General features: G+C 36.1%; 1 protein-coding gene across 1 annotated transcript in view; it reads right to left on the bottom strand.

The window, feature by feature from the left end:
* The window catches only part of ADAMTS3 (ADAM metallopeptidase with thrombospondin type 1 motif 3), a 255,690-nt gene that overhangs the window by 127,897 nt on the left and 104,767 nt on the right, over nucleotides 1–23,026 (bottom strand). Inside the window, exon 4 of the mRNA XM_074324473.1 lies at nucleotides 7,378–7,534. Coding sequence (XP_074180574.1) covers nucleotides 7,378–7,534 — 157 coding nt within the window. The remainder of the gene's footprint in view (nucleotides 1–7,377; nucleotides 7,535–23,026) is intronic.

Raw genomic sequence — 23,026 nt, 5'->3', positions numbered from 1 at the left:
TCATATTTTTCCAATTTGAAAAACTACACAATTTCCCTATTAAGAGTCAAGGAAACAGAATTGGTGCGATATATGGGAATGGCTGAGGGTGTTGTTGTTGTTGTTGTTGTTGTTGAATCATACCATATATTATCTCAACAGGTTCAAGGCTGTGACTTTTATTGGAAACCCAGATAACTATTTTTAGAGGGTAGGAATCAAAATACATGTTTACATTCAGTCAAGTGTCGCTTAGGGTTCTTGAGTGTGGGAGAAGCATATTTTTGTTTTATTTTTATTTTTTGTTCTTTGAGGACATAATGTCCTCCTTTCCTAGAGTGATGGGTGGCAAACATCTTTCATGGGCTCCCAATTCTGTACATTGTACACATTCTGATTCTCTGTGATACAGAATTGAGAATGAGAGAATAGAAGCATAGCAGAGATATTATTCCAAGTGTCCACAAGCAAATACCTTTTACCTGATTCCCAGACTAACCTTTACCCATCCCTGTTATAACATGTATATAAGGTCATTCATGCAGTAACTCTAGGACGTTATTATGAAAATATACTATGCATTTTTTAGTTCACTCACTTTTCCAATGTATCTTCAAACTCAGTATGTCCAAATGTGTATACACTTGTCATCCTCCATGAAGTAAATTTCTATTTGTCATTTTAAATACCTGAATTCTGGAAGGAGAATTCTGTAGTCTTCCAGATTAGAAGTTTGAGTCATCCTTGACCATTCACTTTCTCTCCAACTCTAACATATACTCTGACAAATAACCCCATCGATTTTATTTCAATCTCAATCCACTTTGGCTCCTTTTCTCTACATTTCACTACTACTCACCTAGTTCAGGTTATAATTGGTTTTAATTTAGAACACTTGTAACAAACTATAGACCTCAAGTGAATGGCAGTTCTGAGCAGCTAAGCTGACAAAGCAAGAAATGTGGCCAGTCAATTACTGTGACAACTAGCCAAATGCAGCATATTTATTTACCAGGGCCCTACTGATGAAACTCTGTAGGGTCAGAAGTGCCTTGCTTAGATCAAAACCCCTCCTGGTGACTTGCTGTCAGAGAAATTTATGAAGACCATGACCCTCAAATGCATTTCTTTCTAAGTAAGTATTATCTTATGTATTTTTTCCTCTTTGTATAACTCATTCAATAAAGACCTCAACTGTCTCCTAAAATAACATCCTGAATTGATCCAGAAAAAGCACAGTTTTATGATATTATAGTTTTCATTTATAAATCAATATGCCTTTCTATTCCTACAATCTGTTCAATTTTACATGTTAGAATGATGGAATACCGTACAAAAATATATTCTTAATTTTCAGTTGGAAAGTATTTAGTTCATGAAAAAGTTTGGCTCTCAGTCCTGTGACCAAGAAATTAAAAGAAGAATTTAAAAGTGAAGCATGGCACTTAAAGTTCTGAATCTTTTTTTACCCTGGAAAAAGATTTATATTTCTAAAATATATGGTTACAATTTAAGACTCTCAAAAGGAGGTAAAATTGATATCACCAGTAACTCAGTTCAATCAGAACTTCATAAATAAGAAAATAAAAATTGTTAAGCTCATACTAAGGTTTATCATGGAACATTCTGAAAGAACTGAATGGTTCTATTTTGGTTCAAGTTTCAAGGTAATTGAGAGTTAACAAAGAAACCCCTTTTGCTTTCACCCATGACCATTGAGAACCTTTCCAAAATGCATTACTCTCATCTGTAGCCCACTTCTACTGTAAGGCAATCTTCTATTCATGAGTGAAAAACTCAAAATAAACAATCTTCAGTTTCTACCTTCTTAATAATGACTTATTGTAAAATCTGGGTATGTTGATTTTGATGCTACTGGGTTTGATATTTTAAATATCTTTTAAATTAATATCTCAAATTACCTTAATTCCATTCAACTCTTGTAATCTAATATACCATGACTACTAAATTACTTTCCAGAATCTAGCACCTAAAAATACAATAGGTATTAATCAAAATGTTACTCACATTTTCTTATTTCAAGAAAAAAATCTCTCCTTCCCTATAAATATCAGACTAATGAAAAGTAACCAAAGGCCGATGTTTATAGAAATAAATACTGTTACGGACAGAAATGGAGCATTAGGAAACTGTTTGGTGAAACCATAGATATGACAGATGGAGCAAATGGGAAGATAGTCATAATGACTAATATGGTCTCCAGTCCTCGTGTACAATTCCATAACATGTGGTCTATGCTTCTCTAAAATATATTTTGCTATTGCCTCAAAAGAAATACTAGATATTATTAATATGTAACAACCAAAACTGTAGGAAAAGCATTGGATCCTACATCTATCCTTTCACATAACCAGTCTTCTGATTTATAACAACACCTTTAAAACATGAAAATATAAATGAGAATTAATAGTAATGTATGCATATGAAGAAAAGCAATGTGTAACCATTCAACTTTAACAAAACTCATAACGTGTAAATCTTTTGCACAAAATAATTAATATTAATAACAATAACAAAATCTAGCATTGATTAAGCACCTATTATTGTTGAAGGTTAGTCAGTAATTCACATATATCTAATACTTATTACAATTGTGCTATGTATTTTAATCCTATAAAAGGTAGAGAAAATAAGGCTCAGAAAGATATTAATATAGGATAAACAGAACAACAATGTTGTAGAGCTATTATTCATACCTGTTTATCTAACTACAGGGTAGCCTCTTTCTGTTACAGCATAGTGACCCTCTAGGACAGTCACACATGTCATAGTACATCTATTAATACAGACTTATTGTTTCAAATCACAAATTTTTCAAAAAAATTTCGGGTCATATTCATTTTAAATTTATTTTAAATTGCATCAGTCCATTAGTACAACACATTAAAGGAAGCTCACAGCATCTGAAAATCAAACTAATAACTAGGTATCAACTCAATCTATAAGACAGATAATTGCTAAATTAAGATTATTTATATCCTTGATATTTCCCTAGGGGAAATTTCCATTACCTTTAATACAGAAAGTTGGCCTGGCAAAATAAATATTTATAGAGGTCCTGGTCAAGATGGCGGAGTAGGTAAACACTGTGCTTGCCTCCTCTCATGACCACAACAAAGTTACAGCTAAACAACAGAAAGACTTGAGCATCGCCTGAAGTCTAGAGGGAGAGCAGTCTTATAACTAAGGATATACAGAAGAAGCCATCTAGAGACTAGTAGGAGAGGTGAAGATGAGGAATGAGTTGGTCCCACACCCATGTGTGGTGGTTAAAAATTGAAAGGAATATCTTGGCTGTGGCTATTCCAATAATAATAGGTACCCTGAGGAGTAAGGGGTCCTAGCCTAGGGTTCCACTGCCAGGAAGAGAAGTCCCCACAATTTCTGATTGCAAAAACCAGCAAAGATTGTGGCTGAGTAAGACGGAAGTCTGCTGGAGTCCCAGGTGCTCTCCTTAAAGGGCCCTTACAGGGACTCACTCGCTAATGGACTCACTCATCTGAGCTCCAATATTAAAACAGCAGCTTGAAAAGTGCCAGGGACATATGGGGAAGAACTGAATTGTCTGGCTGCATGGCGAGGGTAGGAGGGGCAGCTTTCTCCCAGACAGAAGTGCTGGAAGAATCTTTTTTTTTTTTGAGCCCTCCCCAATCCTGGCATGCAGACATAGGCAGCCACCATACCTGAGTCTCTATCAATCTGGCTACTTCAGTTCACACCACCCTGATGATTCTGAGACACCACTCCACCCAACTTGTGGACCCACCTGAGCTGCGTCCAAGGTCTTGTCCATACAAACAACCTGTCTTGGCTCGGGCTGCAGACTTTCCTAAAATCTCTCAAAGGTTCACAAAATCCAAACAAGTAACATCTCGTCATGCCTTGTACCCCTTGATAACCAACCCCAACTCCGGCAACAGTGGCAGTGACCTCAGTTGGCACCTTAGCTTCTCCCAGGCACCTCCAAAGGTAGGCACCAGAGCCCTGCTAAAGAAAATCCTGCTTTGCAAGGGTCAGCCCTTGCACAACAGCCCCTCTACTGAAATCACAGCCAGTCCTCACAACTAATCAGTTTAAGGGTCAACCCCTCTCATCGACATGCAAACAGCAACTAAGGCTTAACTATAACAAGAAGAGACAGATAACCAATACAAGGGACACACCTGGAGCAAGTGGGTAAGATGACCAGGGAGACTGCACCACTTGGCCCCACAGGACACCTACTACGTAAGGCCACTCTACTAAGACTAGGAGATATAGCAGCCTTACCTAATACATAAAGACAAACACAGGGAGGTAACCAAAATGGGGAGACAAAGAAACATGTCCTGAATAAAAGAACAGAACAAAGCTCCAGAAAAAGAACTAAACAAAATGGAGACAATCTTCCAGATGCAGAGTTCAAAACTCAGGTTATAAGGATGCTCAATTATCTCAGGAAGAACTTCAACAAAGAGATAAGAAACATAAAAATGGAGATAGGAAACATAAAAAGAACCAGTCAGAAATGAATAATACAATAACTGAAATTAAGAATACATTAGAGGGAATCAACAGTAGAGTAGCTGAAGCAGAGGATCAAATCAGCAATTTAGAAGATAAGGTAGCAGGAAATACCCAACCAGAACAGAAATCATCATCATCATCATCAAAAAAAAAAAAAAAAAAAAAAAAAATGAGGCTAGTTTAATGGGTCTCCAGGACAACATCAAGCCTAACAGCATTTGCATCATTAGGGGTACCAGAAGGAGAAGAGAGAACAAGGAATTAAAAACCTATTTGAAGAAATAATAACAGAAAACTTCTGTTTTCTTGCAAAGGAAATAGACACAGAAGCCCAGGAAGTGCTGAGAGTCCTAAAAAAGACGAACCCAAAGAGGCCCACACCAATGTAGGAGGACACATCATAATTAAAATGTCAAAGGTTAAAGAGAAAGAGAGAATATTAATAGCATCAAGAAAAAAGCAGTTGGTTACCTAGAAGGGAGCTCTCCTAAGACTGTCAGCTGATTTCTCAACAGAAACTTTGCAGGATATATTCAAAGTGATGAAAAGAAAAGTAAAGACCTACAACCAAGATTACTCTACCCAGGAAAGCTGTCACTTAGAATCAAGGGACAGATAAAGAGCTCCCCTTCCCCCCCCAAAAAAAAGAAAAAAAAAGCTAAAGGAGTTACCACCAAACCAGTATTACAAGAAATGCTACAGGGACTAATTTCACTTGGAAAAAAAAAAAAAAAGAGGTAAAATATATGAATAACAAAATAGCAATAACTACATATATATCAACAATTACTTTAAATGTATATGGATTAAATGCTGCAATCAAAGATGGGGTGTCCAAATGGAAAAGAAAATACATGACCCTTACATACGCTGACTACAAGAGACTCACTTCAGATTGAAAGACACACAGACGGAAAAGTAAAGGGATGGAAGCCATTCTAACTGGTTTGAGGTGATATGTCATTGTGGTTTTTATTTGCATTTCTTGATGATTAGTGATGTTGAGCATTTTTTCATATGTCTATTGGCCATTTGTATGTCCTCTTTGGAGAAATGCCTCTTCAGGTTTTCTGCCCATTTTTGAATTGGACTATTTGTTTTTTTGTTGTTGAGTTGTATGAGTTTCTTATATATTTTGGACCCTAGCCCCTAATCAGAGGCGTTATCTGTAAATGTCTTCTCCCATTCAGTTGGTTGTCTCTTTATTTTGTCGATCGTTTCTTTTACTGTGCAGAAGCTTTTCAGATTGATATAGTCCCATTCGTTTATTTTAACTTTTATTTCCCTTGCCTTTGAAGTCAAATTCTGACTCTGGGTAGTGAACACACAATGTGACATATAGATGCTGTATTACAGAATTGTACACCTGAAATCTATGTAACTTTACTAACAATTGTCACCCCAATAAACTTTAATTAAAAAAAAAAAAAGAAAGTAAAGGGATGGAAAAAGATATTTCATGAAAAATGGAAGTGAAACAAAAATCTGGGATAGATTCAGTACCAACTTCTGGGTATATATCCGAAGAAACCGAACACACTCCTTTGAAGGGACATGTGTATCCATATGTTCATTGCAGCATTATTTACAATAGCCAACATATGGAGGCAACCTCGGTGTCCAACAATGGATGAATGGATAAAGAATGGAATATTACTCAGCCATTAAAAAAGAACAAAATCTCGCCATCTACAACAACATGAATGGACCTGTAGGGTATTGTGCTGCATTAAGTCAGACAGAGAAAGACAAATGCCATATAATTTCACTTATATGTGGAATCTAGAGAAGAGGATAAATGACTAGTCAAAACAGAAAGAAGCTCATAGATACAGACATCATTTTGAGGTTTGCCAGATGGGGGTGGTTGAAGGGTGGGGGAGTTGGGTGAAGGGGAGAGGGTATTAAAAGGTACAAATTGGTAGTTACAAAATAGTCATGGTGATGTAGATCATAGCATGGAGAATATAGTCAGTAGTACTTACTGTGATAACTATGTATGATGTCAGAGGGGTATTAACTTTATCAGGGTGATCACTTTGTAAGTTATATAAATGTCTAATAACTGTGTTGTACACCTGATACTAATATAATGTGGTATGTCAACTGTAATTGAAAAATTTTAAAATATTACAAAAAGTAAATATTTATACCTTTTTGAGATTTGGCATAAGTAAATATGTATATGTTTTTGAGATTTGGATTAAAAAAATAGATTCCCAAATTTCCTTTCCTCTCCATAAAGGAAACTGCTATACCCAATTTATAAGAATATCTCTTTAACACCAAGTTCCTTTTCAGATTTCTTAAAACAAACAAAAATAGAAAACATTCAGGTGCCATAATATACTTGATTAGTGGTCCAGCCTACTTTGAAATAAAATTCAAAAGAAGCATTCAACTCATTGTATCCTCCACATAGTAAAAAGTTTTGCAAAACAGACCTTCAAGTCAATTAGCGCACTTATTTTCAAATGTCCCTATCATACTGGTCTTAAAACAAAACAACCTTTTGTCATGTCTATTTTAAATGTTTTTAAATAATATTAATAATGCATAATGTAGATACTTCCAGAAAACACAAATATATTCAAATTTTAACCTAAGCAAGAGAAACGATGTGAAACTTTAAAAAAATTATAAACAACAAATGGGGGATACAATAATGCACTGGAATAAAATAACATCTATAACATAAATTCCTCTATGCATTTAAAAAACATATTTCATGATTTATAAATATAAACCTCTTGTTCTCCTTCACATTATACAAGAGCACATGACAGTCACATTCCCTTAATTGATCAGAGAGTTATTTTCATCATATCTTAAAATGACAGTTAATTATTAAGCTTTGTCAAAGACGCCTACCTCTGTAGTGGAAGTCTTTGGACATGTCTATGGGAGCCCGTTCTACTGCTGATCTCTTGTAGACAACGTGAATCCTTCCTTTTTCTTCCTCCATCTGCTTACCTCTTTCCAAGGGTTCAATGAAATACTCATCATTATCACTTTTTATCATTCCAGCCTAGAGAAAGCATAAAATGTGTTAATTTTTAAAAGAAATAGCTATCATCTTTACCTCACAAGTACCTCTTTAAATGGCAAGGCTATAATATGTGAAAACTAATCCTTTCTCTTTCCATTTTTGGCCATAAAGTAATACAAAATGTCATTGATTCATATATGGTATAAATTCATATATGATAGGAATAAAAACACTTCATATAGGTAGAATAAGAACTTTATATATGGTAAGAATAAGAAAATCACACAAATATACATTTTATCAGACTACACAAGAACTGCATTTATATATTCTACTTGGTATTTTATCTCTAAAAGAAATCTTATTGAGCGCATAAACTCAAGAAACATCTCTAATTTCCCATAATAACTCATTGTGGAGCTTTTGTCCATGCATGTTACATCTTTATAATTCATTTACATCTCTTTTCATACCATCTTCCATGGTATGAGGGGAGTAAGTTCCATAGTGCACTCAGTACATAAAGTTATTTCTTTAAATAGCTTTTTAAACCTTCATTGGAAACACCAACTTTCCAATATTTATTAATTTGGAAAACGAATTCATATTTGTCCTATCTTAATCTAACTTCATGAATACATATTTTTTCCTCCTCCTCAAGTTTCATCCTTTCACAATGAAAAGATTATTCTTACATTTAATTCTTTCCACCTCTCTGTTTAGTATCCTTTTCTGACTGTTTCATCTTTTGTCTATAGCTGAAGAGAAATAATGGTTTTGCACTATAGCTGAAGAGAAATAATGGTTTTGTCTGAAACTTGTTCTTCGTTAAGTATCAAGTCTACATAACAGTCAAACAGTTACAGCTCATATTTCTACTTGAAAGGCCATACATTGATATGTACTGTTAATTTAAATTTCAGTATATTTATTTGAAAACAAAGTTGAAGAAATAATGCATTAGTGTGGTAATTGTAATTATTTCAAAAATATGTATCAGATCTAGAGGTAAGTCATATTTTTCTTTTAAGGCTGTCAACTTATTCTATATTTTCACAGGTCACTGGCTTTCATGGAACATGACTGGGGCGGGTGGCTTTCTTATTCCTTCTAAGTCACGTTAGTTTAATGTCTCTACCTTTCTGGTGTTAAGCAACACAGAAATGAAAGGAGGGTACACCTTAACAAATAGTATTTGCCTTCAGTAAATACACCTCTGACAGTAGCTTTTCTTTTGCATTCAAATCTGTCCCCTCCTTTCATTGTGACTTCTACGACCAGGTACACTCTATCCTTTCCTTCCCTGTGTAAGCCTCACAGGGAAGTCTTAGCAGCTATGTTGTCTCCACATACCACTTCTATACCCACCTAGATGCTGTGAACATACCAATAGCCCGAACTCTATGGAGCTATGTCTTACGAAAACACCACCAGAGCCCTTTCACCATGCTTAGCTCTTACCCTCTTAAAGAAACTTCCGGCCTTCACTAAAAAGAACATTAAGCTAGTGGGTATTCAATAGTAATGATCTTCCAGACAGAAATATTTGGAGTTGTTTCCTCATCTGGTCAATTACTTATCCCTACTCCCGTACAGTGAAATACAGTGTTTTCACAAGGGGCCTGACCCTTTCACCCTTTAGAGTTGCTTCTACTATCAGTGGATTCATCTCCTCTATAAATACAGTTTTCAACATTGTTCTCATGTTTTTCAATTGTCATTTTTATCTTACACATTGATGATGTATTCTTACATCTCTTCTTACCAGTAATTCAACATCACTGCTTTTGCCCTTCTCAGGCATGGATGGGTTGATAATGCTCATAAAACACATCCAATCTAAGCACAAACACAGTAAACATATAACAAGTTAAAAAACAGACCATATCCAAGGCTGCAAAGTCTAGTCTCATTGCTAACACCATCTTTTGATGGCAGGAAGTGTTAATTGGCTTTACCTTGGAAACACGGGTCTGTTGATATATATTTAATTTTATAAGTTGAAGTTCATCAGCATGGGGGCTTCAGTATTCATCTTTATTCCTGATTTTTCTATGCCCCAAATCCATTCAGTCACCATGTTCTGTAAAGTCTCTTACGTTCTTCTTCCATCCTTCTATTTCCACTGCTACTTCCTTAGTTACAGACCTCATCATTGCTCATTTGGATTACAAAAACTGCCTCATATCTTGAGACTTTCCATAGATCATAATAATTCTCCCAGATGAGTGTCTAACTCTGGATGGAAACAGTGGCCACTGAAGCAGTCAGCAACTCTGAGCAATGAGCAATGGCTAGTGGGGATACCTGAAAGTGATGGGGAAGGAACTGAGGAATTGCCCACATGCCTTTAAAAAATATTTCTACATAACTTCTACTGCAAACATTTGAATCCCAGGCCCGATGAAGTGACTTTCCCCACTAGACCATAAGTAAAACAAAATTTAACAGAGCGAAACCTCTCCCTTAGAAGGCAATGAAAATTTAAGCCAGGTTGAGGCAATATCATTGGTGAGGCAAAAGCTGGGTCATGTGACCTCCAATAACTCCATGGACAGGAAATCTGAGTGCCAGCCCTTTCATTCATTTATTTAAACAAAGTTATTTTTTAAAAATACCTTATGTAAAGTACTGTACTGGACACCATGTTAAATAAAAAATTCTCAAAGACATGGTTTGTTTACCCTCCAGTTGAGGGGAATCTAGTCAAATAAATAAGATGTATACCTATTCAATGAGGTATGCTACGGAAAGTTCAGAAAGTAAGTGATATGGTAATTGAGAGTCAAATCAAGTGAAATTTTGTTGTTTTTACCCACAATCTCACCACACAGAGTAAACTATCAGTAGGAGCTATTGATTGTACATCCAAAATTATCTAAAATCTATTTCAACTAAAATCTCTCTGGGACCCATCACAACGGGACTTCACTTGGGCCACTGCTATCGTTCACACTGTCTCACATTTTTAGATAGCACAGCAGCCAAAATTGTTCTTTCAAATTATCATATTTACACAAGCTGGAGCATGGTAACAAGTGGACTGAACATGTAATGGCTCAAAACATCAGGTGATTCTTTCTTGTTCACATGAAAGTTCAGGACATTTGTACATCAGCTGGAAGGGGGTTCTGTTCCACCAAGCTGTGCCATTTCAATATGGGCTCCCAAGTCTGCCCAGTCCCAAGGGGAAACAACAGGAGGAAGTCCACATGGGAGATTTTATAAGCTAGCCCTAGCTGTGATATTCATCACTACCACTTACTTCCGTGGGTAGGATACACAGCCAACTACAAAGGGAGCCAGGAAATGGAATCTGGCTGTGTGCCCGGGGAGAAAAGACAAATGGATTTTGATGAACAGATGGCAGTCTCAACCTCAAACAAAATCATGTCACTCCTTTGTCTCAAACACTTCAGTTGCTACCCACTGCACTTAAAACCACACTCTCTAACACAGCCTTCAAGACCTGCATCATCTGGCCCTGCCTATCAACCTCAAGCTCGCTTAGCCCTGGCCTTAGGGCCCTTTGTTCAGTTTTGGTTTTCCTTTGATGTTTCCAAGCTCTTTATAGCATTAGGCCTTTGAAATGCTATTGGTTCTGCCTAGAAGTCCTTTCTCCCACCACATAATACTTCTGTTAGATAGCTATTTTTTTTTTCCTTCTCCAGGTCTCAGCTTAAATGCTACTTCCTTAGAAATGATTTTCTGACTCCCTTATCCCCACATAGATTAGATGCCTCAACATAAATTAAGGCCCATTTTAGGCAATCATCCCAATTCACAGCAACATGTTCTTTTCTCTCTGGATCCTTAACACAAATTGCAGGATGTTTTGCCTGAATGTCAAATTTATTGTTCTCTGTCTGGCCATGGCACTGTCAGCTTTTGAGGCAGACTTGTCTATCTTAATTCAACTTTGTCTCTCTTAATTATGTTTTAATTAAGTCTTCACACAGGCCTTTGATAGTATTTCAGAGGGGATCTTTATAAAACAATGATCTATACTAGAAATCCGGCTGCATAATTCCCCTCCCATCTGGTCAACTCTTCCAGCTACATCACTCAACTCAAACACTGCCAAGGATCCAGGATTAAGCCAAATAGACTCAGAGCATGGAAACAGCTATCACAAGGGCCATACTCCTAACTCACTAGGAGGGGTCCTCACAGACACATTTGACACCCAATTCTATAAACCAGGTTTGATGGTTTCCTAATCCTCATCAGAGTGTAAATGGCAAAAGAGAGTTAGGCATATGGGATACAGGGACTTTCAGATGAAATAATGTCTATGAATGCCCTTTGTAAACTTTAAAGCCCTACAACAAATATGAAATTCTAGTCTTTATAGGTTGGTGATAATGAACACGAGTCACTAAAAGAAACTAAATTGTGTGTGACTTCATCTAAAATAAAAATCGGTATAAAAGCCATTTTAGAAAGAAGTCCAACAAGAATTACTAAGGTTTTTTTGTTTTTTTTCTTAAATTCTGCCCAGATATTCTTGAAAACTTATGCTATGGAAACATTCAATTTTTAATTGCAACTCCTAAATGTTGTGCTACAGCAGGGATTCTCAAATCCATTAAGGAAGGAGAGCAGAGCTGGGTAGCTTCTTTTAGAATGTCAGGAACTATTTGCCAAATAATGTAATATATAACTGAAACTGAACCTAACTAAATATTCATTATTTTGTGCTAAATTAATTACAATCTTAACACAGCATGGAAAAGCAGTAATAAGTTTTAAATGTCTAGTTTAAGTTTTAATTAAATTAGTTTAAACTTAGTTTTAAATGTCTAGAAAAGAGAGTAGGAAAATTTTATATTAATGTTGTGTGTGAGAGAGAATAAATGTATATATAATATTTAGGGAAGGCTACCATCATACTTCAGTGGTACAATAACTCCATCTTAGCTCACTAAGTTTCCAAGAAAACACATTTTGAGCATTACCATTTAACTATGTTGCTTTCTCCAACATTTATTTACTCTGTCAATAATACAAAATTGAACACATTGCCTGGTTCTATGTTATCATTAGAAAGTTATTACCTGACTATGACTACCAAATGTTCCTTAATTTCAGGGAGTATTTCAATAATATCCCCCCAAAAAAATAGTGCAGAGCACTCATTGGGGAAGGCAAAATAGTTCAGAAGGGCTGGAAAATAGAATGAGGACAACAGATTCAAATTTGTATTTACTGACTTCTGGTCAAGATGGCAGAGTATGTAAATGCTGTGCTTGCCTCCTCTCACAACCACATCAAAATTACAGCTAAACTACAGAACAACCATCACTGAGAATCACCTGAAGTCTAGCTGGACCAAGGTCCTACAACTAAGGACACACAGAAGAAGCCACTGCAAGACTGGAGGAGGGGCAGAGACTAGGAACGGAATGGTCCCACACTTGCATGTGACCATTAAAAATCAGGAGGGATATCTCAGCTACAGAGGTCCCCCTGGAGAAGCAAAGGCTCCCAGTCCCACACCAGGCTCCCCAGCCCAGGATTCCAGTGCTGGAAAGAGAAGTTCCCATAACTTCTGGCTATGAAAACCAGCAGAGATTGTGGCTGAATGAGATGGAGGGAAGCTAGATTCCCAGGCATTCCTCTTAAAGAGCCCCTACATGGATTCCCTAGCTGACAGTCACTCACTCTGAGCACCAGAGACATATAGAGAGGAACTGAAACGTCTGGCTTCAGGTTGAGTATTGTATAAAGAATACAATAACTGAAATGAGAATGCATTAGAGGGAATCACCAGATTAGATGAAGTGAGGATCGAATCAGTGATTTAGAAGTTAAGGTAGCAGAAAATACCCAATCAGAACAGCAAAAAGAAAAAAAAAATCCAAAAAATATGAGGATAAGTTAATGGGCCTCTAGGGCAACATCAAGCATAACAACATTTGCATAATTAGGAGTAACAGAAGGAGAAGAGAAAGGAATTGAAAACCTATTTGAAGAAATGATGTAACATTTCTCTAACCTGGCAAAGGCAATAGACAAACAAGCCCAGGAAGTGCAGAGAGTCCTAAACAAGATGAACCCAAAGAGGCCCACACCAAGACACATCATAATTAAAGTGCCAAAGTTTAAAAACAAAGAGAGAATCTTAAAAGCATCGAGAGAAAAGTAGTTGGTTACCTAGAAGGGAGCTCCCTTAAGACTGTCAGCTGATTTCTCAACAGAAACTTTGCAGGCCAGAAGAGATTGGCATGAAATATTCAAAGTGATATAAAAAACAAGGACCTACAACCAAGATTACTCTGCTCAGCAAGGTGTGGTTTAGAATCAAAGAACAGATAAAGAACTTTCCAAACAAGAAAAAGCTAAAGGAGTTCATCACTACCAAGCCAGTATTACAAGAAATGTTACAGGGACTTCTTTAAGGAGAAAAAAAGATAAAAAAATATGAATAATTAAATGGCAATAACTACATATCTATCAACAATTACTTTAAATGTAAATGGATTAAACATTCTAATCAAAAGACAGGGTGGCTGAATGGATAAGAAAACAAGACCCTTACATATTCTGCCTACAAGAGACTACTTCAGATTGAAAGATACAGACTGAATATGAAAGAATGAAAAAGATACTTCATGAAAATAAAAACATACAAACAAAAAGCTGGTGTAGCAATACTTACACCAGACAAAATAGACTTTAAAATAAAGGCTATAACAAGAGACAAGGAAGGACCCAATAATTCCACTTCTGGGTATTTATATGAAGAAACCCAAAATACTAATTCAAAAGACATGTTTGTACATATGTTCACTTCAGTATTACTTATAATAGCCAAGATATGGAGGCAACATGGGTGTACAAGAAGGGATGGATGAAAAAAAAAAAAAGTGATACATGTATATAATGGAATATTACTCAGCCATAAAAAAAAAATGAAATCTTGCCATATGCAACAACATGGATGGACCTAGAGGGTATTATATTGAGTAAAATAAGTCAGACAGAGAAAGATAAATACCATGTGATTTTACTTATGTGTGGAATCTAAAAAAAAAATAAATAACTAACTAAATGAACAAAGAAAACATAGACAAACTCATAGATACAGAGAGCATTTTGATGGTTGCCAGATGGTAGGGGGTTTGGAAGATGGGTGAAAATGGTGAAGGGATTAAGAAGTACAAATTGCTTCTTAAGTAAGTACAAGTTACAAGACAGTTATAGGGATGTAAAATAAAGAATAGGGAATATAATCAATAATACGGTAATGACTATGTATAGTGCCAGGTGGGTACTACACTAGTCATGTGGATCGCTTCTTAAATTATATAAGTGTCTAACTATATGCTGTATACATGAAATTAATATAAAATAATATTGAATGTCAACTGTATCGAAAAATTTTAAAAAAGGGGGCTGGGGGAGGTGAAGGGGAATAAGTGGTTCAAATTTCCAGGTATAAAACGAATAAGTCACGGGGATGTAATGTACAGCATAGGGAGTATAGCCAATAAGATAGTGATAGCATAGTATAGTGTCAGATGGTGGCTGTACTTACCATGGTGGCTATTTCTTTAGGTATATAAATGTTAAATAACTATGGTGTACCTCTGAAACTAATATAATATTGTATTTTAGCTATAGTTTAATAAAAATCTATTTTAAAAACCTGTATTTGTTTAACCAGACACTATTTATTTACATTAAATATTAATTATATGGAATGTGTTTGAATAGAGTTTATGAAAATTAAAAATAGCTAAAATATCTCCAAGCCATGCCGCTGATTGCCATAAAGCCTTCAATTATGTTAAAGTGAGAAGAAATTTTTACTCTTTTTTTGGAGCCACCGTTTTATCTGTATTTCTATGGTACTTATCACTGTCAATCTTTTATTATAATTTTTTATCTTAACTTGCTAGTACCTGGAAATTAAGAAATTTGAGTAAGATGTCAGCTGAACCAAAATATAAATCTGATTAAATTCCAGGTTTATATTTGGATTTGGTTGGCATTTCATTCAACAATGATCCTTCTGGATGACTTCTGAATCACAACAGCATCTAACATAATTCCCTGAAAGTTCATAAACACTAAACGTATGTTTGCAGACTCTCCTCCATGAAGGGGATGAATGTGTCCTCTACTCAATTGGATATTATGGGTGGAGTACTAAATTAAAAAAAAAAAAAAAGTTATGCAGTTTCTAGCTTAGACGTCATCAAAATGGTGGCGTGAGGTGAACCTCTGTAAAACTTCCCTGGAATTGACAACTAATCGAACAACAATAACTCGACAAAGGACTACCTGCACAGCAGACAGGCAAGACTAAGGGGCCCACACTGAATTCACCTAAAGGTGGGTGAATCGCGCAAGTGGGGGAGGAGGGAAGGGAGAAATGCGGAGACGGAGCTGCAGGGGCGCAGGACACAGACCTAGCTCAGTGCTCCAAGCTCGCTGCATCCCGGAACTACTGCAGCTGTGGGACAGGGAAGAACTCGGAGTGCTAGGGCTCCGTTTATGGCCCACAGGGCTGAGGGGATGGCATATAACACGGCTGAACCCAACACTCACGGCCAAGACCTCGGAGAAAAGACTGCAGGAAGAAGGCTGAAAACGGTGGTTTAAGCCCTCACTGCAGAGCAGAGAACGGAAGCCTTAGGCACTGAGACTAGCCGCCCCCTCCCTACCCTCCCAGAGCTCGCCCCACCCCCACCAGCCCAGTGCTAGAAGCAGAACAGCAGCAGTATCAGATCAAAAGATGGACCTTTCATAATGGTAAAGGGGACTATACAACAAGAAGACATAACAGTCATCAATGTTTATGCCCCCAATCAGGGAGCACCGAAATATACCAAGCAACTACTAACAAAACTAAAGGGAGAAATTGACCAAAACACAATTATACTAGGGGACTTAAATACATCATTGACAGCTATGGATAGATCATCCAAACAGAAAATAAATAACGAAATAGCAGCCCTAAATGACACATTAGATGAAATGGACATAATTGACATATATATAGAGCACTTCATCCTAAAACATCAGACTATACATTCTTTTCTACTGTACATGGAACATTCTCAAGGATAGACCATATATTGGGACATAAAATCAGCCTCAGCAAATTTAAGAAGATTGAAATCATACCAAGCATGTTCTCTGATCACAAGGCTTTGAAATTGGATATCAACTGCAAAAAGAAAGCGGGAAAAAACACAAATACATGGAGATTAAACAACATACTTTTAAAGAACGACCGGGTCAAAGAAGAAATTAGAGGAGAGATCAAAAGATACATAGAAACAAATGACAATGAAAATACATCCTACCAAAATTTTGGGATGCAGTGAAAGCAGTTTTAAGAGGGAAATTTATATCATTACAGGCCTATCTCAAGAAACAAGAAAAATCCCAAATAAATAACCTCATGTTACACCTTAAAGAACTAGAAAAAGAAGAACAAGTGAAACCCAAGGTCAGCAGAAGAAAGGAAATAACAAAAATCAGAGCAGAACTAAATGAAATAGAGAACAAAAAGACAATAGAAAAATTAATGTGACAAAGAGCTGGTTCTTTGAAAAGATTAACAAAATTGACAAACCCTTGGCTAGACTCACTAAGATAAAAAGAGAGAAGACACTAATTAACAAAATCAGAAATGAAAAAGGGGAAGTTATCATGGACACCACAGAAATACAAAGGATCATCCAAGAATACTATGAAGGACTATATGCCACCAAATTCAATAACCTAGAAGAAATGGACAAGTTCTTAGAAACATATAGCCTTCCAAGGCTGAACCATGAAGAACTGGAAAATCTAAACAGACCGATCACCAGTAACGAAATTGAATCAGTCATCAAAAACCTTTCCAAAAGCAAAAGTCTGAGACCAGATGGCTTCACTAGTGAATTCTACCAAACCTTCAAAGAGGATCTAATACCTATCCTACTCAAACTCTTCAAAAAGTTGAAGAACAGACAGTACTCCCTAACTCATTTTATGAGGCCAAGATTACCCTGATACCAAAACCTGGTAAGGAGAACACAAAAAATGAAAACTACAGACCAATATCTCTGATGAATACAGATGCAAAAATCCTAAACAAAATTTTAGCAAATCGAATACAACAATGCATTAAAAAGATTATTCATCATGACCAAGTAGGGTTCATCCCCGGGGCACGAGGATGGTTCAACATTCGCAAATCCATCAATGTGATACATCACATAAACAAAATAAAGGACAAAAATCATATGATTATATCAATTGATGCAGAGAAAGTATTTGACAAGCTACAACATCCATTTATGATTCAAACATTTAACAAAATAGGTATAGAAGGAAAATACCTTAACATAATAAACGCCATATATGACAAGGCCTCAGCTAATCTCATAATTAATGGTGAAAAACTGAAGCCCTTTGCTCTACATTCAGGAACACGACAGGGCTGTCTCCTATCACCTCTGCTTTTTAAGATAGTGTTGGAAGTCCTTGCCAGAGAAATCAGGCAAGAGAAAGAAATAAAAGGCATCCAAATTGGGAATGAAGAAGTTAAATTATTACTCTTTGCAGATGACATGATGTTATATATAGCAAACCGTAAAGACTCCACCAAAAAGCTATTAGAAACAATCAACGAATACAGTAAATTTGCCGGTTACAAAATCAACATACAAAAGTCCACTGCATTCCTATATACTAACAATGAAATATCAGAAAAAGAAATACAGAAAACAATTCCTTTTGCAATTGCTGCAAAAAGAATAAAATACCTAGGAATAAACTTAACCAAGGACGTGAAAGACCTATATGCTGAAAACTGTAAGACATTTCTGAAAGAAATTGAAGAAGACACAAAGAAATGGAAAGATATTCCGTGCTCATGGATTGGAAGAATCAACATAGTTAAAATGGCCATATTACCCAAAGCAATATACAGATTTAATGCAATCCCCATCAAAATCCCAATGGCATTTTTTAAGGAAATAGAACAAAAAAGCATCAGATTTGTTTGGAACCACAAAAGACCCCAGAATAGCCAAAGCAATCTTAAGAAAAAAGAACAATACTGAAGGTATCACACTCCCTGACTTTAGCTTGTACTACAGGGCTACAATAATCAAAACAGCATGGTATTGGCAGAAAAACAGACACATAGACCAATGGAATAGAATTGAGAACCCAGAAATAAAACCACATAAATATGGACAGATAATTTTTGACAAAGAAGATAAAAACATACAATGGAGGAAAGACAGCCTCTTCAATAAATGGTGCTGGGAGAATTGGATAGCCACATGCAAAAGAATGAAACTGGACTGCTGTCACCATGTACCAAAATTAATTCAAAATGGATCAAAGACTTAAGCATAAGACCTGACACAATAAACTGCATAGCAGAAAACATAGGTACTAAACTTACGGACCTTGGGTTCAAAGAGCATTTTATGAATTTGACTCCAAAGGCAATGGAAGTAAAAGCTAAAATAAACGAATGGGACTATGTGAAACTTAAAAGCTTCTGCACAGCAAAAGAAACCATTGACAAAATAAAGAGGCCACCAACTGAATGGGAGAAGACATTTACAGATAACGCCTCTGATTAGGGGCTAAGATCCAAAATATACAAGGAACTCATACAACTCAACAACAAAAAAAACAAACAACCCAATTGAAAAATGGGCAGAAGACCTGAAGAGACATTTGTCCAAAGAGGACATACAAATGGCAAATAGACATGAAAAAATGCTCAACATCACTAATCATCAGAGAAATGCAAATAAAGATCACAATATCACCTCACCCCAGTCAGAATGGCTATCATCAACAAGACAAATAGTAACAAGTGTTGGAGAGGCTGTGGAGAAAAAGGAACCCTCATATACTGTTGGTGGGAAATGCAGATTGGTGCAGCTGCTATGGAAGGCAGTGTGGAGGTTCCTCAAAAAATTACGAATAGAATTACCATATGACCCAGCCGTCCCTCTCCTGGGTATCTACCCAAAAAATCTGAAAACATTTATCCATAAAGACATGTGTGCTCCAATGTTCACTGCAGCTTTGTTTATGGTGGTCAAGACATGGAAACGACCAAATTGTCCTTCGATAGATGAATGGATAAAGAAGTTGTGGTACATATACACAATGGAATACTATTCGGCGGTAAGAAAAGATGATATAAGACCATTTGGGACAACATGGATGGATCTTGCGAGTATAATGCTCAGCGAAATAAGTCAGACAGAAAAAGCAGAGAACCATATGATTTCACTGATATGTGGTATATAAACCAAAAACAACAAAAGAACAAGACAAACAAATGAGAAACAAAAAGTCATAGACACAAACAATAGTTTAGTGGTTACCAGAGGGTAAGGGGGGTAAGGGGTGGGAGATGAGGGTAAAGGGGATCAAAATATATGGTGATGGAAGGAGAACTGACTCTGGGTGGTGAACACACAATGGGATTTATAGATGATGTAATACAGAATAGTACACCTGAAATCTATGTAATTTCACTAACAATTGTCACCCCAATAAATGAAAAAAAAATTATGCCATCTTGACTCACAATTCAATTAATTGCTAAAGTAATTGACTCTAACCTTAATCAGTGACGTTAGACATCACCATTTTAGTTCCTTATTTAGAGAACATAACTTCCAATCATCTGCTACCTGATTCTTACCCAAATCAAACCGCAAGAAATAAAATTCTAGAAGGATATCCTAAAGATTAAAGGATTTTCCATACATCCAGTCTAACTCCACTAATTTTCCCTAATCTCCATTACCAGTCCCTGCCTCCATTAAGCTAGGCCACAAATATTTGGGCCCCGAATAGTACTTTTTTCATTCAACTATATAAAGTGTTAAAATATCATCCTATGATGGAGATTACACAAAAAGAGACCCAAGAATGTCCATTACTATAATAGTATGTTTGGTGTTGAGGATCTCTCTCAATATCATAATCATACACTGCTTGCTCTGTGAGAGTCCAGGGAAAGAAATGAAATAAAACCTCTCAGATTTTAGTGAAAGGAAGTTTGGCTTCGCCTGAAAAACGGGTTCATTTTTATTTTATAAATACTGTGCATTATATAACTGATCAACATCTGGTTTTTCATGTTGAGTTTTACATGTTAAGGCATTTTATCTATTAGTTTTCCTGAGCCATGATATGGTTTATGAGGACTTAAAAGAAAATCTCTAAGAAAAAACTTAAATTAGATGACTAAAGTCCTAATAGGATCAAATATTGCAAACATTCAATTTATTAACATGGTCAATTCAGCAAACCAATAGATTCCTTCTAATTAAATGCTCGGGATTTCCTTTATTATTTTGTCATTAACATACCTAACTGCCATGCTGAAAGATCAGATGATCCCACCTTGTCTTAAAAAGCATAAATGAGAAAACTAGCGTGGCTGATACAAGATTTGGGTTCTGGTCATAGCATTGTTATTAACTAGTATGAGTTTTTGTAAAGTCATTTAAGCTTTTTGGGCCCAGTTTCCTAATCTGAAAAATGACAAGTTTTACTAGATAATCTCTAAAATGACTTCTAATTAAATTATCTTCCAATATTTAGCTCCCAGGAAAGGCATGCATTTGACAAGCGATTCCCTGCCCATGTCCAAGACCCACTTATTCCCATGATAAATATCATGAAATATGATTGCAAGACTAATATAAAGTAGTCACAAACTTTAGTGTGCCAAAGAAATTAGGTTCCAACCTCAGATACTTTTCCATGTTCCAACTCCAGAGAGTTAGATTCAAAAGTACTGGGATGGGGATCAGAAATCTGCAATTTTAACAAGCACTTCAAATGCTGCAAATAGTAGTTGTCTGGAAATTATAGTTAGAGAAAAACTGCTTAAAAAATAATGTGCCAATCAAAATGAATTTTTGGATATTTATACCCTTACCCCAAAACAAAATTTAAAAAGATGATTATTTAAAGGAAACATGAGTAAATAGAACTATGAACTTTACATAATAATTAAAATACATAAGTCATCTACTAAAGACATAATAAAATATGTATACATTTCTCAGGTTTTTAAGACTTTGCAGAATGAGACAGGATCTTAAACTAATAGTCATGTGAAACAAATTAAAAATCATTCTTTCATTCAGTAGAAAATAGGTATCTACTAACAGCTGTCACAGGAGAGAAGAAGCTTTATAAATTCCAATAAGTTAAGGGAAATGTACAATCAAAAGAACTTAACTCTTTGATCTTAGAAATTAAATTCAAAATAGCAATACAATACTCATCAAAGTACATGCTTATTATAAACCTTCTTGAGTGAAGAAGATTAATGGTTAGTAGTAAAGCTAGGACTGTATATTATAATACACTATGAGGATACATATTAGAGATATATTTACTTTTCCAAAAAAGATAAGCTAGATAAACTATTCCTTCAGCATTTGCTACTTTGCTGCTATTGGGTGGATAGATATTAGCAAGCCTCTATCATAGTTAATGTCCCCTAGGGCAATGTTTCTCAAACTTTACAGTGTAAATAAATACATGGAGATCTTGTCAATGCAGATTCTGACTCAGTGGTCTGAAACCCTATATTTCTAATACTGCGAAGTAATATTGATGCTTCTGGTTCCCGGACACTTTGAGTAACAAGGCCACAGGGTATTTCAACCTCATTGAGTTAAACAGAGGAAATCCCATGAGAATTGGGTATAGGTCAAGGTAGCACATTTTATTTTCTGAAGATGGCCCACAACACAATGTCCCATCCCACATTGCCACTCGCCCATCAAGAGGTGGAGTTTAATTTCCCTCCCTTTGAACTGAGGCCAACATTTGCGACTCATTTGTAACCAAAACAATGTAGTGGAGGTGTCACTGCATGATTTCTAAACCTAGTTGGGAAGAAGCCTTGAAGCTTCTGCCTCAGTCTCATAGAACAGTCTTTCTCCAGATGCTTCCTCTGAGATCCAGCTGCCATTCTGTGAGAAGCCCAAGACACATGAAGAAGCCATGTGCAGGCACTCTGGTGGCAGTCCAAGTCTTCGGATCACTCAGCCCAGCCACCAGACATGTGAATGAAGAAGCCAGCTCCCAACACTCAGCCACTCAAATCACTCCCAGTCTTTTGAACATTGCCACATGAGGACTCAGACTTTCTGGACTCAAAGACACTTGCCCTCTCTGAATTCCTGATATACAAAATCCATGAACAAAATAAAATAGCTGTCATTTTACATCCTAAGTTTGGGTGGTTTGTTATACAACAATGGAAAACTGAAAGAATGGAGTTAGAGTTCACGTAGGAAAAAAAACAACCTTGTAAATAAAAGCAAATACTTGACCTTTACCTATTATTTTTAATTGTTTAGACAAAGTTATGTAGCTAAGAGAGGGAACGTCAGATCATAGAGACAAAGATGTCCCAAAACGTTAAAAGAACTCAAGGAAGAAGGTGACTCCTGAGATGAGGCAAGAGATTATAACAGAAATTGGATGGGGAAAACAGCAAAGGAACTTTGAAGGCATCAGCAA

The sequence above is a fragment of the Rhinolophus sinicus genome, linkage group LG02 (genome assembly GCF_036562045.2).
Source record: "Rhinolophus sinicus isolate RSC01 linkage group LG02, ASM3656204v1, whole genome shotgun sequence".
In the NCBI taxonomy this organism is placed as follows: domain Eukaryota; kingdom Metazoa; phylum Chordata; class Mammalia; order Chiroptera; family Rhinolophidae; genus Rhinolophus; species Rhinolophus sinicus.
The sequence above is the reverse complement of the archived record's forward strand: the minus strand, read 5'-3'. Positions and strand labels throughout refer to the sequence as shown.